This window comes from Esox lucius, chromosome 13 (assembly GCF_011004845.1).
Source record: "Esox lucius isolate fEsoLuc1 chromosome 13, fEsoLuc1.pri, whole genome shotgun sequence".
In the NCBI taxonomy this organism is placed as follows: domain Eukaryota; kingdom Metazoa; phylum Chordata; class Actinopteri; order Esociformes; family Esocidae; genus Esox; species Esox lucius.
Window position 1 is genome coordinate 36,643,716 of NC_047581.1, and position 13,899 is coordinate 36,657,614.

Sequence of the window (13,899 nt, forward strand, 5' to 3'; positions counted from 1 at the left end):
AACACCACTGTAGTTGCATGCAGCTAAGCAAACACGCACAGTGATCTGTACACACACACACACACACACACATGCGCCCACGCACACACACACTCATACATCTCTGTTATTCCACAAACAAGCACACTCATCCGCCCACATCTCCACAAGTCTATTACTGTGTGCTGGCTGTCTTCCTGCCACTTACTGCTCCATGGTATCAAGGTCAGGGATTTCTCTGTGAAAGCGAAGCTTTGTGTTGGTGTACAATGGGCTAATTCACATACAGTCCGGTCCAGTGGGACGTGGTGCGGTCCTCCCCGAGCCTCATTCTATGGGGATGTGACACCTCAGCGGGCGCTGGCTTTGGTAGCGTTGCCGCCAGCCGCCGTGTACAGTAGCTAGGCATCACTCAGCGATTAACAGGGTTTCTTTACCTGCAAACACAAACAGAATACAGGCTCCTATCGAGGTGGGAGGGATTGGCTGGGCTGGGCTGGGCTGTGCCGTGCTGCCTGGAGATTTCATACCCCATTACACCTGCCCATTTGCCTCGGGCCCAAGGAGGAGGAAATCCTCCTGACGGGAATGCCAAGGTACTGGATCATGATTCATTGTCTACACATCCACTGGAGCGGCCGTGCCCCGCGTGAGTAGCGTGCACAATCTCCTGGATTATGACACCTTCAGCAGTGCACGTTGTTTCTGAGGGTGCGCTGGTCTGCGCCTGCGTGGGCGGGTCTTAGCTGAGGGGGTGTCATCAACACCAGTCAATGGTAGGTCCATTCCTGTCAATGAGCTCACACAGACCGCCGTGGGAGTGTCTGAATGGCCGCTACTGGACCGTGTCAACGCATGTTTCCGTACTGACGTGGGCTGGCAGTACTGTATCACCTCTAATCCTGGCAGTACTGTATCACCTCTAATCCTGGCAGTACTGTATCACCTCTAATCCTGGCAGTACTGTATCACCTCTAATCCTGGCAGTACTGTATCACCTCTAATCCTGGCAGTACTGTATCACCTCTAATCCTGGCAGTACTGTATCACCTCTAATCCTGGCAGTACTGTATCACCTCTAATCCTGGCAGTACTGTATCACCTCTAATCCTGGCAGTACTGTATCACCTCTAATCCTGGCAGTACTGTATCACCTCTAATCCTGGCAGTACTGTATCACCTCTAATACTGGCAGTACTGTATCACCTCTAATACTGGCAGTACTGTATCACCTCTAATGCTGGTAGTACTGTATCACCTCTAATGCTGGCAGTACTATATCACCTATAATGCTGGCAGTACTGTATCACCTCTAATACTGGCAGTACTGTATCACCTCTAATACTGGCAGTACTGTATCACCTCTAATGCTGGCAGTACTGTATCACCTCTAATGCTGGCAGTACTGTATCACCTCTAATGCTGGCAGTACTGTATCACCTCTAATACTGGCAGTACTGTATCACCTCTAATGCTGGCAGTACTATATCACCTATAATGCTGGCAGTACTGTATCACCTCTAATGCTGGCAGTACTGTATCACCTCTAATGCTGGCAGTACTGTATCACCTCTAATACTGGCAGTACTGTTTCACCTCTAATACTGGCAGTACTGTATCACCTCTAATGCTGGCAGTACTGTATCACCTCTAATACTGGCAGTACTGTTTCACCTCTAATACTGGCAGTACTGTATCACCTCTAATGCTGGCAGTACTGTATCACCTCTAATACTGGCAGTACTGTATCACCTCTAATACTGGCAGTACTGTTTCACCTCTAATACTGGCAGTACTGTATCACCTCTAATGCTGGCAGTACTGTATCACCTCTAATGCTGGCAGTACTGTATCACCTCTAATGCTGGCAGTACTGTATCACCTCTAATGCTGGCAGTACTATATCACCTATAATGCTGGCAGTACTGTATCACCTCTAATGCTGGCAGTACTGTATCACCTCTAATGCTGGCAGTACTGTATCACCTCTAATGCTGGCAGTACTGTATCACCTCTAATGCTGGCAGTACTGTATCACCTCTAATGCTGGCAGTACATGAAACTCGCGGCTGGCACCGATGTTCATATGTCACAATCGCCCGATGCTGGAGTTTTGTCAATTCTGTACTTGTGTACCCTGGCATAAATAATAAAATGTTGCTTCTGGTTATGCTTCTTATTTCAACAAATGTAAATACAATCATACAAAAATTATCTTTCTATATATGTTAATTACAACAGAGTGTAATTAGTCTGATAATGAATGAAACATTTATAAATGATATGATGAGTACGATATGATTGTCCCTTTCTGCATTTGTGTATTATACAATGCCTGGATAGAAATGTAGTGAATATGGTAGGGAAGGTATTTAACTCTCATAACTGTTTTAACAAATTGCATTGTTTGTTTTTGGACAGGGAGTCATTTTCTAAGGAGTAATTTGTTTAAATTAGCTTTGTTTCTAAAGACTCTGACATAGTTTTTGGCCTTGAACGCACTTATTTCTAGTAGGCAGGGCAAGTGAACTTTGTGATTCAGCAGTTAAATGTGCCAGGTAGATTCAAAATCGACCAGCCACTCATTTTGGCAGCCAACCATTTACACAAAAAAACACCATCCGAATATGCGTGTATTGATTAGAAAATATAAAACAAATATGTATAGTAGGAACTAATGTGGTATATTGCTTCTCAATTTACAAAAGGTCTTGTGACCTCACCTGAGTGTACTCTAAATTAACACATCTGAAATGATCAGCTGCGCCTAAAAGCTAACTGTGGTAATGGAGACGCCACTTGCATGTCTGTCGCCACTTGCTAGCTGACTAGAATCTGACTGTCGTGTAGTGACGCTGTTGCTAGCAGTTGCAGTTTTAACACAAACTAACATTGAAAACCACCATGCGTGTGTTTTGTTCACACTTCATGAGATTTGCAGGTGAAAAGTATCTTGGAATTGAATCTTTCAATGATCCACTCCTGTTGGCTACAGGGATACACACGTTGTTGCTGTGTTCTCTCTCTACCCCTAAGACCATACACACGTTGTTGCTGTGTTCTCTCTCTACCCCTAAGACCATACACACGTTGTTGCTGTGTTCTCTCTCTACCCCTAAGACCATACACACGTTGTTGCTGTGTTCTCTCTCTACCCCTAAGACCATACACACGTTGTTGCTGTGTTCTCTCTCTACCCCTAAGACCATACACACGTTGTTGCTGTGTTCTCTCTCCGCCCCTAAGACCATACACACGTTGTTGCTGTGTTCTCTCTCCGCCCCTAAGACCATACACACTCGGCAGTTGCTCGCGCGGCTTGTCGTTAAAGAGTGGGCTGGATTCATTTGCTTGCTCCCGCTACAAGGACAGTGTGTCGCGCGTGAATACAATAGCATAGCATCAGGTGTTCAGTAACGTTAACAAATGTGTTGTAACTCGACAGGATTATCTACATACAAAGAAAATGCAATTAAAATGTGTCAAACAAACGGTTAATGTCAGGATTTTTTTTTTTCTTTCTGTGGCGTCTATGGTTTTGCGGACTGCCTCTGTGAATTGAACGCAGGGAAGCACAATCGGTCTGAAATGCCAGGCTAATGTAACACATTCAGCTGGTACGGATTATTTCATTTTTGCCTATAATTGCCAGATTCCCATTGCTGGAGGAAACATGGATGCATCCATAGTGGCCATAGGTGTATCTCACTATCAATATGGGTTTTACACATTTCCTCCACACCCTCAGGGCCGACTCCAGGCATAAGCGACATAAGCAGTCACTGAGGGCCCCAAATTAAATTTTGCTTAGTGCACCCAAAAGGCTAGAGCCGGCACTGCACACATTGTTCTGTGATATCAACATTTGTCTCTATCTCCTTTGTCGTTGAGAGAGTCATTCTGCAGAACTCAATGGACTTTCATGGCTTTGGCCTCAAGGGACTCACCTTGCTCTGGAGAGATTCTCAAAACAGTGATTGTGGGCAAGACACGCACCCAGGGCTTTCAGCATTTCCACGCTGCTCCTTCCATTGCCTGGTTAGCTACAGAAAAAGTTTCCGGGTTATGTTTGAGTTCCACCTCAGGGCAGTGCTGCCACAGTCAGTGGCCTAGTTAAATACAGGGCTACACGGCTCTACAACAGGGAGAATGCCCGGCCTCAAAACCAAACACACAGTAATATCAACGGACATGGGCCCCCGGGCTGGTCTGCCTTGTCGCATTGAAGCCTTCTCTACAGATGTGTGTGCGTGTCTTTGTGTGTGTGTGCGCGTGCGTGTGTGTGTGCGTGCGTGTGTGTGTTTCTACCTGTATTGAATGCGTTTGTGTCTTCGATTGGGCTCCTGTTTGTGTACTGTATTTAAGAGAAGAAAAACAGGAACTAGACTGTCTTGGTCTCAGAACCTTTAAGAAGAGGATGTGTTCCTCTTGACAATAGACACTCAGGCGTGCTTTCAGCCTGATGTATACTCTACTGCAGGGGGGGGCAGACTTATTCAGCCGTGGGACAATTTCTAACAGAGCGGAATGGTCATGGGGTCAGAACACAATTATAATAATTAGTTCACTGCCAGTGAACCGCAACCAGGCAGAGACAAAAGATTGTATTTTTTTTAAAAATAATTTTATAAATAATTTTACAATTATTGCTGAATTGCTGAGTGGATTTGACATTTTAATTAATAACCCAGATGGGTTCACCAAAAATTGTAAAGATAATGAATGAAATTTGAAATGCAAAATTTTTTAGCTAAACATTTTTGCATTTGAGTGTATATGAAATAAAAACAGGTTATGAACTGCTGTCTCTTTACATTTGTTATTTTCCTTTCCCCATGGTGGTAAATGATGAAGGGGTTTTACATAAGGTCACCTAGTTTGTGTACACCAGTTAACCAGCAAGGCCAGAATACAGGAAGGACAGATCCTTAAAATGGAGATGTAAAATGGAAGCTGATTATTAATGTAGATTTAATTTTGTTTGATTTTATTCCTAAGAATAATTTAACAACAATCTTTTAGAGAAAACATTAACTTTTCTTCTCTGAGCAATCACATTAGTATAATATAATACTGTTTCCCCATTTTTGCATGAAATATAGTGCATTAACTGTGTTGTTTATTGTATATACCCTCTTTTTTCATATTTCTCAAGGATAGTAATCATTTTGGAAATAGAAAATCGATACAATTAAAATAAAAGGTAACGAATGAAAGCCCCCCACCAGACCAAAAATACCCCTCCCTCTCACAGTTTGGCCTAATCTGACTACTTTGGGAAAAAAAGGCATTATTTCATCAATGGATGGATCTATAAAGGAAGCAATATTGTCTCCAGAGTTTCTCTCTTGCCTGCCTGTCTCTACCCCAGGAGACCTACCCCATGCTGCGCTGAGTCCTTTGGTTCCATTGGCCTTGTTGAGCCAGTGGGAAGGTCTCCTTGGTACTCTGACAGGGGAGTGTTGTTGAGGTATGGCAGTGATGAGGGTAGGTGAGGAGACATTACTGTTATAGTGCCAGGAGCCTAAAAAGTGGGCACATTTGTACAGTGTCTGTGAGGTAGGGTGGTGTCTATGCATGTGTCTATGTGTGTGTGTGTGTGTGTGTGTGTGTGATGACGGTCCTCGGCATTCTGCCCATTGGGTTTTAGCTTATTGTAAATCCTAACCAGCCTGTCCAGTCTGTTATTTTAGGGACCCTAACCCAGGCTGTGTTGCTCTGATTTGGGGGGTTTCTCCGCTGGTCTCTTTCCACAAGCTGTTTCTTAGTCTCTGTCAGCCAGCTGTCTGTTATTTACATTTGAATATTTTAGTCATTTAGCTGACGCCCTTAGCCAGAGCAGCTCACTTGCTAGCACGTTCATCTTCAGATAGCTAGGTGGGAAATATATGAATTATGTTTTTCTAAAGCATTTTCAGTGAAGCACAAGTATTTGTTCACCAAAGGGTATGCTGAGGCGGAGGGCTGTGGAATTAATTTAGATGGTATTTGAAAAGGTACGTTTATTTTTTTAGATATTATCTGAAAAGGGTTAGGGTTACATATTTTTTAGATGCTATTTGAAAATGTAGGGTTTCGGAGACTGCTGGCATAGATTCATGGGGAGCTAGTTCCACCAATGGGGTTCCAGGACAGAAGAACAATTACTTGGCCGATCAAGAACCATGAACCATGAACCATGGTTTTGCACTGGACACAGGTTTTAACCGAAATCCGTTGACATGTTCAGAGGAGGGGGGTGACATGAGAGAGACCTGGAAAGGTTGGTCACTGGACGGGCATAGCAATGATGTAAAGCACTCTGCCTCCCAGTGCTGACTCCAGGGTCGGTCCTGGTCATTGATATAAAGCACTCTGCCTCCCAGTGCTGACTCCAGGGTCGGTCCTGGTCATTGATGTAAAGCACTCTGCCTCCCAGTGCTGACTCCAGGGTCGGTCCTGGTCATTGATGTAAAGCACTCTGCCTCCCAGTGCTGACTCCAGGGTCGGTCCTGGTCATTGATATAAAGCACTCTGCCTCCCAGTGCTGACTCCAGGGTCGGTCCTGGTCATTGATGTAAAGCACTCTGCCTCCCAGTGCTGACTCCAGGGTCGGTCCTGGTCATTGATATAAAGCACTCTGCCTCCCAGTGCTGACTCCAGGGTCGGTCCTGGTCATTGATATAAAGCACTCTGCCTCCCAGTGCTGACTCCAGGGTCGGTCCTGGTCATTGATGTAAAGCACTCTGCCTCCCAGTGCTGACTCCAGGGTCGGTCCTGGTCATTGATGTAAAGCACTCTGCCTCCCAGTGCTGACTCCAGGGTCGGTCCTGGTCATTGTGGTGATGGGAGATCAGAGGCTGTTGGAAGTGGTGTCAGTCTAAGAGTCATGCTGTTAAAGAGTCCTTTGGTAATCCCATGTGGTCACTAAAGATCCCTTGGAATATATTGTGAGAGTAGGGGCGGTAACCACCATGGAATCTGTACCTCACAACATTACGGTCACCTAATCATCCAAAACTTCCAAACTGTTCTTTGCTTTGTAATAAAAATGTAAACCCTCACCCATCACAAAAATCAAGGAAACGTGTCTTATATCTATTGAATGTGTGCAGTTAGCGATGTATGCAGGTCTCTGGTTAACAGGGTCAGTTAAATTATTTCAATGTAAACACTGACATATTGTAGAGACCATGTAAAAACCAAGGAGAGAGTAATCTTCTCTTACAAAAAGCAGAGCGGTCACAATTGAGAGACCTTTCCTAAAGCCTGACATAGGTTCCAGGAGATTGTTCTGAGAAATCGAGTTTAAAAGGAGAATTGGTCAGAGGCAGCACACTTTACTGTTTTGGTAGGATAGAAGAGATAACAGGTATGTGTTTTCTTTTTTTATGTCAGAGGGGTTAAGTGTTGGTTTCTTGAGGAGGGGAGCAACGTTGAACAAATTGAAGTTTGAGGGGTTACAACCAAATGTCTAAGGCAAGTTGATGAGGGAAGTGAGGATTCGTAGAAGGGTTCCGGGTTTTGTCTGGAGAAGAGAGGGGAGGTTTGAGTCAAGGGGCAGGCTGTTGGGTGACCGGACATAAAAAAAGTAGTTAATGTATAGTGTGAGGAACCAGTCAGTAGGCTGAGTGAATGAGATGCAGATGTCAACCTTCTCTTCAAAGTGGTTGACTAAGTTGTCCGCTGAGAAGGAAGATCGAAGTGGAGGATTAAGGAAATATTAAGAGGTGCCAAACCATTTCCTGGAATTGAAGGAAGAAGCTTGACATATTGTGGCTGTAGTGGGAGGAGAGTAGTGTTGAATAGACAAGACCAGGAGTCCAAAGGAACATCTCTCTCTCTCTGGCACACATCTCTGTTGTCTGAGGCCCCAGTCATTCCTGATCAGCCATCTGCTCTGACGGACTGACAGTCCCTGGACATTAAACAGAAACCCTCTGCCAATTTCAAAATGTGAAAGAAAAATCTTGGTTTTATACATAAAATGATTAAAATGTCAAACGATAATTCATACAGATGATAGATTTCCCCGTTATTGGTCACATCCCACAGTCTGTTGACAAACACTTCAACCAAATATGCTTTGTGCATCCTTCCAGGAAGAATTAACTGTAGCAAATGGTTCATCCACTGAGCAGATTGACAGTGTATGCCCTCAGAGTCATCCAGACTGTTCAATCCCACTCAGGTATTTTCTGTCAGTCGGCCAGGCCGGATGGAATAAGTGATATGGATGTAATGCATAATAATTAATGGATGAGGATTTGGCCTTACTGTCAAAACATTGTCTGTTGCCGTTTTGAATATCAGAGATTCAGGCTTGACGGGATAAATGGCTGGTGTTTTATGTGTTCCATAAGGTGTGGAAATTCATAATGTTGGATGTTGAAGGCAAAGTTTTTATGATTTACTACTTTTGGTAATCATGATTACATTTTTCTCCAGAATTCTTAATTTTGTTGTGGTCATTGACAGTGGCTTGGACCCAGACCTCAGAACAAGGACACATGTATTGTCCTTATTTAACTTAAGTTGTGAGAAAAATACAAATACAAAAGTATGCCTTTCACTCATTCTGGGCATATGTTTCATTTTCAGATTTTTCTTGTAAACACGGTTTCATCTGTTTCCTAATCATCAGGAAACAATTTGTAAATGAGATTTTACGCAAACGAAACAATGCAGCATTTTTTTTAATTTTCAGGTTTCTGTTCCAGAGAATAACGAACATTCAGGGTGTCAGCTTGGAACAAATCATTGATCAAATAATTGATGAACCCGATTATTTTAATCACACAGTATGTAGCCCTGCCTTTATATATAGTATATATGACCAAATCTTTTCAGAGACATTGATATGACTTACAAGAGCCTTCTTTTTGAGAAAAAAGACAACTCTCAAGCCACAGAGCCCATTGTACCCCAAATGTGTAGGCCAGTCCTATTCTCCACACCCACACACCATTGAAGCCATGAAAGAACGCCCAGCAGGTTTCCAAGTGCCAGGTCAAATTCCACTTTGTCATTTTTACAGCTTCATAGAGAGTTAAATGCATGATATTTGATAGTTACTGTAATTTCAGCAAAGTTCATGGAAGAAAAATAACAACAAATTTGGCTCTTGTGTTATATATTTTTTAATCATTATTTCACCAGGTGGGTATGCTTACAAACACGTTTGGCTCTTGTATCGAGAGTATTTGATTTCAAGCAGGCTGTTGTTTGAGACTTTCAGCCAAATGTTCCTGGCATAACAACTGTGATCTCTTGTTCACCGAGCTCATAGCAGAGGAAAATGTGAATGAAGGCCCATACGGTCACTCCGGTCAGGAGTGGTGAGACGGGGGGGGCTACTGTCTGAAGGGGGCTGTCATGGTGCCTTTCTGTTGCTACTGAAAACAGTCCGACATGGGAAATGACTCTCAGATCTTCTCACCAGCAGACTGCATGTTAATGCAGCTCACTTTCCTTCCAATCAGACTCAGAGTCTCCAATGTCCGGCAGCAAACCCCGCTCCAGGACCGCTTTGTTTGCTGCACCAGTCGCGCAGTGCCGGATTTCTCATCGGTGCTGTGTCCCGCATTTACCAAATGTTTAGTGAAAATCAGTGCCTAACGCTTACCGAAAACTGTGTCTGGTCTGCTGCAAGGCACTAGCCTGGCAATGTCTCTCACAGCCACTGGAGGTGACGTCATCATGGCAGCGGGTCTGGACATTGTTGCGGTGCTGGTGATGTTGTTGACACGGGATGGTATGGCGTCCTGGTTTACCCGACCAAACAGCATCTCCCTCACTGAGCAGGAATCAGGCGGTGGAAGTGGTTGGTTGCAATGCTGACGGCAGTGAATCCATCTGATCAGCACAAAGCCTCTATCTACTTAGTTTGGCTTTATTTGTTTTGATTGAGAGCTTAGCCCAATCCTTGACTGTTCGCTGCGCTTCAACTGTTTGGACACGCACAACGGCGCGCACATACTTATTGGTTCTGTGTGGGTGTCTGGTGCTTGCCTGTAATTGGGTACCTGTATCGTTAAACGATGGTAAAGCAGGCGATAATCATCTGGTAGGACACAGACAGTTTTTTCTCTCTGCTAAGATGTCTTTGTTCTTTCATTATGCTACCAAAAACGCAGTAGCCTACAGTACTACAACCTAGCTATATTATTGTCCTCTGGAGTACTCAATGGTTTTATGCAAGCAACTATATTTGCTCACATCACATGCAGTAACTGAGAATGAGCAGAATGCCTTAAATGTACCAGAATTCTGTGGTGCTACGTTTATAGCTGTGCGGTTTCACTTCCATGACCTGTGAGACTCCAGAGACAAAAAAACGATTGTGTTGAAGAGAAAAGACAAAAAGAAAAAAAACATCTGGCGAAGTCTAGAAAAAGAGAATTGGCTTAGAATTGCTCACTTAGCTGTGGAAATTGTCAGTTGCTGGGGAAATAAAGATACCAGTTCCCTTATGCAGTGTTGTCATAGAAACAATGAAAAACCTGACAGGCTATCAGTGTGTATTATTCATTGTAGTGCTGTGTGTGTGTGCCGCCAATAAGCCACGCATGAGTGAAAGTCTTCTCAGAGGTGGCAGTCAATGAGTGTCCCTAATTTGACTGCATGGTGATGACAGTGGCCACTTATGTCCACCCTTGTTCATACTGTTGTGAGCGCTGCCTGTGGAACCGAGCGAGCCCCCAAACGATATGTTTGACCAAATAGCCCCAAGCGGACAGACAGCTTACCATATGGCCTCTCATTGTGGCTACACCCCCTCAGTGTGTGATGCAGCACCGGTAACCTCTGGTGTGGCCCTTCTGCTGCTGCACGGCTTGAAGATGGAGAAACAGAGAGGGAGAGACTTAGAGAGAGAGAGCCATAGAGAGGGAGAGACAGAGAGTGAGGGAGAGACAGAGAGAGAGGGAGCTGTGTGATCTGCAGAGTGACAGTGCTGATCCTCCAGAAACAGATCCCTGCGCAGAGACCTGTTCAGTCTGTCACAAAGACACCAGGACAAAAGACCACACACCCTCCAACACACAGGGTCACTGCAGCGGGGGGGGGGCGGGGGGCGGGGCTACGGAACACCATGCGACCTGGTTGCACTGTGAACACACACAGATGTAAGAGAGAGAAGGAAGAGTGATCGAGAGAAGGAACGACAGCTCAGGACCGTCGGCTCCAAGCGGTCTCCCAGATACAAGGAAAGAGAGAGAGAGCGAGAGGGAGCGAGAGAGAGAGAGAGCTGTGGCCCACTTAAAAGAGCGGAGAGGAGCTGGGGAAGATATGAAGAAGAAAGGGCAGACTGTGTCAGTTGCTCCCTCAGCGGGGCTGGAGTAAAGAGTCCAGAGGAGCCAGACAGACTGTGAGGGAGGGGAGAGCAGGAAGCTAGCAGCGCACTGTGCAGGGCTGGAGGATCACCAGCACGCTCTCCACGGCTCACAACACACAGCAAGGAAAATGGAGCACTGAGACGGCTCCCTCGTCGCTCTGATTGTTTCCGGGGATTCGGACAGAATGTCTGGTGAGTATTCATCTCCTCGTCCCTTTGGTGTCCTGCTCCGTCTCCGTCTCAGTGGGTCTGGGCGACTTAAGAAGCCGGATTCTATGCAAAAGGCTCTGCAGAGATGGGCTGCATTTACATATAGGCTAGGCTTTGTGAAGCTTGGCATCTCTACACACGCTGAGGGTGTTTCTCGTGTTTGGATGCAAGGTGCTAGTCTCTCTGTCATCTCGATTCATCTGGCCCTGGTTTGCGTTTCCGGGATTGCAATTTACATTTTGAATAATGGCTTGTCAGTGTGTTCGCTTCTTGTAGATCTAGTCATTTGCATTTAGCTCAGCAGCTCCGCGTTCTTATGTGTCAGAATATACAGTAAGCACAACACTGTTGTTTTGTCTGTAATGACATCTCAAGAATGTCCTCCAACCTGCGCTTCACATCTTTCTCAGATTAGCGATGGTTTAACATGCCTCAAGGCTTAAAAACACAGTGTTCACTCAGTGGGGGGTTCAATTGCACATGGCAAAGCTGGTGGTTTGTCGGGAAGAGGCCAGGTGGATTTCAAAATAAAAGATGATCTTAAATTCTGAAATGCAGCGACACACACCGCATATGCTGCTGTTCCTAATGCTTAGAAGTGGATACAGGAGGGTCCATGAGACCTGAGTCCAAAACAACAGGGCTTCTGTGCCTGTGAAGAGGATACAAGAGGGTCCATGAGACCTGAGTCCCGAACAACAGGGCTTCTGTGCCTGTGAAGAGGATACAAGAGGGTCCATGAGACCTGAGTCCAGAACAACAGGGCTTCTGTGCCTGTGAAGAGGATACAAGAGGGTCCCTGAGACCTGAGTCCAGAACAACAGGGCTTCTGTGCATGTGAAGAGGATACAAGAGGGTCCATGAGACCTGAGTCCAGAACAACAGGGCTTCTGTGCCTGTGAAGAGGATACAAGAGGGTCCCTGAGACCTGAGTCCAGAAAAACAGGGCTTCTGTGCATGTGAAGAGGATACAAGAGGGTCCCTGAGACCTGAGTCCAGAAAAACAGGGCTTCTGTGCATGTGAGGAGGATACAAGAGGGCCCCTGAGACCTCAGTCCAGAAAAACAGGGCTTCTGTGCACATGTAGAGGCTGGAACAGGGTCCATGGAGACAGGTTTTCTGCATCTGGAATAAAGTGCTGGTCCTCATTAAATCCACACTCCTGTCACATCTTATTTTTGGAAGCCGTCAGACATCTTCTTAGAAGTCTCTTGCACACAGTTGTAGGAAGGAGGCAAAAAACATGTCATAATGTTTCTACGACAATGTGATATGTTCCCTGTCGCAGCACAGATTTATAATATGAGGCATACAATCTAGCGTGCTTCAATTAATTATATTATTCTACTTCACACCCAACAAACGTTAAATGTCAGACAGGGCAGCAATTATTATTTCTCAGGTTACAACTAGTGCACCATGTGTGGTGGTGTTCAGGTTTCACAGTGATAAGGTTGACATTACTCGTTTACAATTGCTAATATTTATATTTACTGTGGGCCTGCAGCATGTCACCTTGCCTACTGTCACCCCTTTCCTTTTAAAAACGGCATTGCTATGCCAGATTATTACCATGGTAAGCTGCTTTGAGAAAGAGGCTTGCGAATCTGATGGAATGGCCGTCCGTGTGGATATTGCGTAATCTAAAGTTTCAGCTAGAAAAGTCCCGTTCATTGATTAAATAGAACATTCCGATTAAATAGTTTTCTGCCATATGGCCTGTTCTGTCATGTCGCCACTGTCAGTTGGGTGTATTGTGAAACTGACTCTAAATCATTTGTTATATTCATGTGATGGCTCATTTAGGTAGAGTTATTTTTTTATGAAGTAATTTTTCTACTTTGTACTCTGAACCAGAGTAGGGTTAAGTTCTTTAAACAAAGGAATACTTGAATAATTACATCTTGTAGCCAATGTTTTTTCAGTATCCAGGAGCTTAGGTGGTAATGTTCTGTTTTTCTCATGATCGCTAACCAAGCTATTCTGGATAAACTGCACACAGCAATGTCTCCATGGACATCTTTTAAAACATTATTGTTTCACCTGTTTTATTTTCATGCTCTGACTCTGATGTTATTGATGTAACCTCTGCTTTCGTTGTTGTGGTCTGGACTCTTAGAGTTGGGTAGACCCACAGAATACAGCACTGCCTGAAACATAGCTTTTTGTTCTACACAGAAGCATGCCTTTTCTGCTTGTTATTTTCTGGGAAATGCTTGATGTTTACTTTTCTAAACAATGACCCTTCATGAGGTAGGTTTCCTCTTAGGATTGAGGGTTCAGTGTTCAAAATATATTTGTAGGTGTCAAGAATGAATAGTCCTTAAACTGATATCTGAGTTATAACTATAAATAGACTAATGGGCACACCATCTGTTAGACTAAACTGTTAAATC

The 13,899-nt window shown here is 44.5% G+C and overlaps 1 protein-coding gene across 4 annotated transcripts in view; it reads left to right on the top strand.

Annotated features, from left to right (window-relative positions):
- Nucleotides 1-13,899, top strand: part of dab2ipa (DAB2 interacting protein a) — an 81,448-nt gene that overhangs the window by 36,736 nt on the left and 30,813 nt on the right. Inside the window, exon 1 of one of the 4 annotated variants that reach the window (XM_013136948.3) lies at nt 10,584-11,485. The exons of 2 other annotated variants lie outside the window; for them this stretch is intronic. Coding sequence is in view for 1 of the 2 variants with exons in the window: in XM_020052853.2 (XP_019908412.1) it covers nt 13,752-13,756 (5 nt within the window). In the remaining variant the exon portion in view is untranslated. Of the gene's footprint in view, nt 1-10,583; nt 11,486-13,735; nt 13,757-13,899 lie in introns of those variants that run through there. One more of the 4 variants, XM_020052853.2, reaches the window with a different exon arrangement.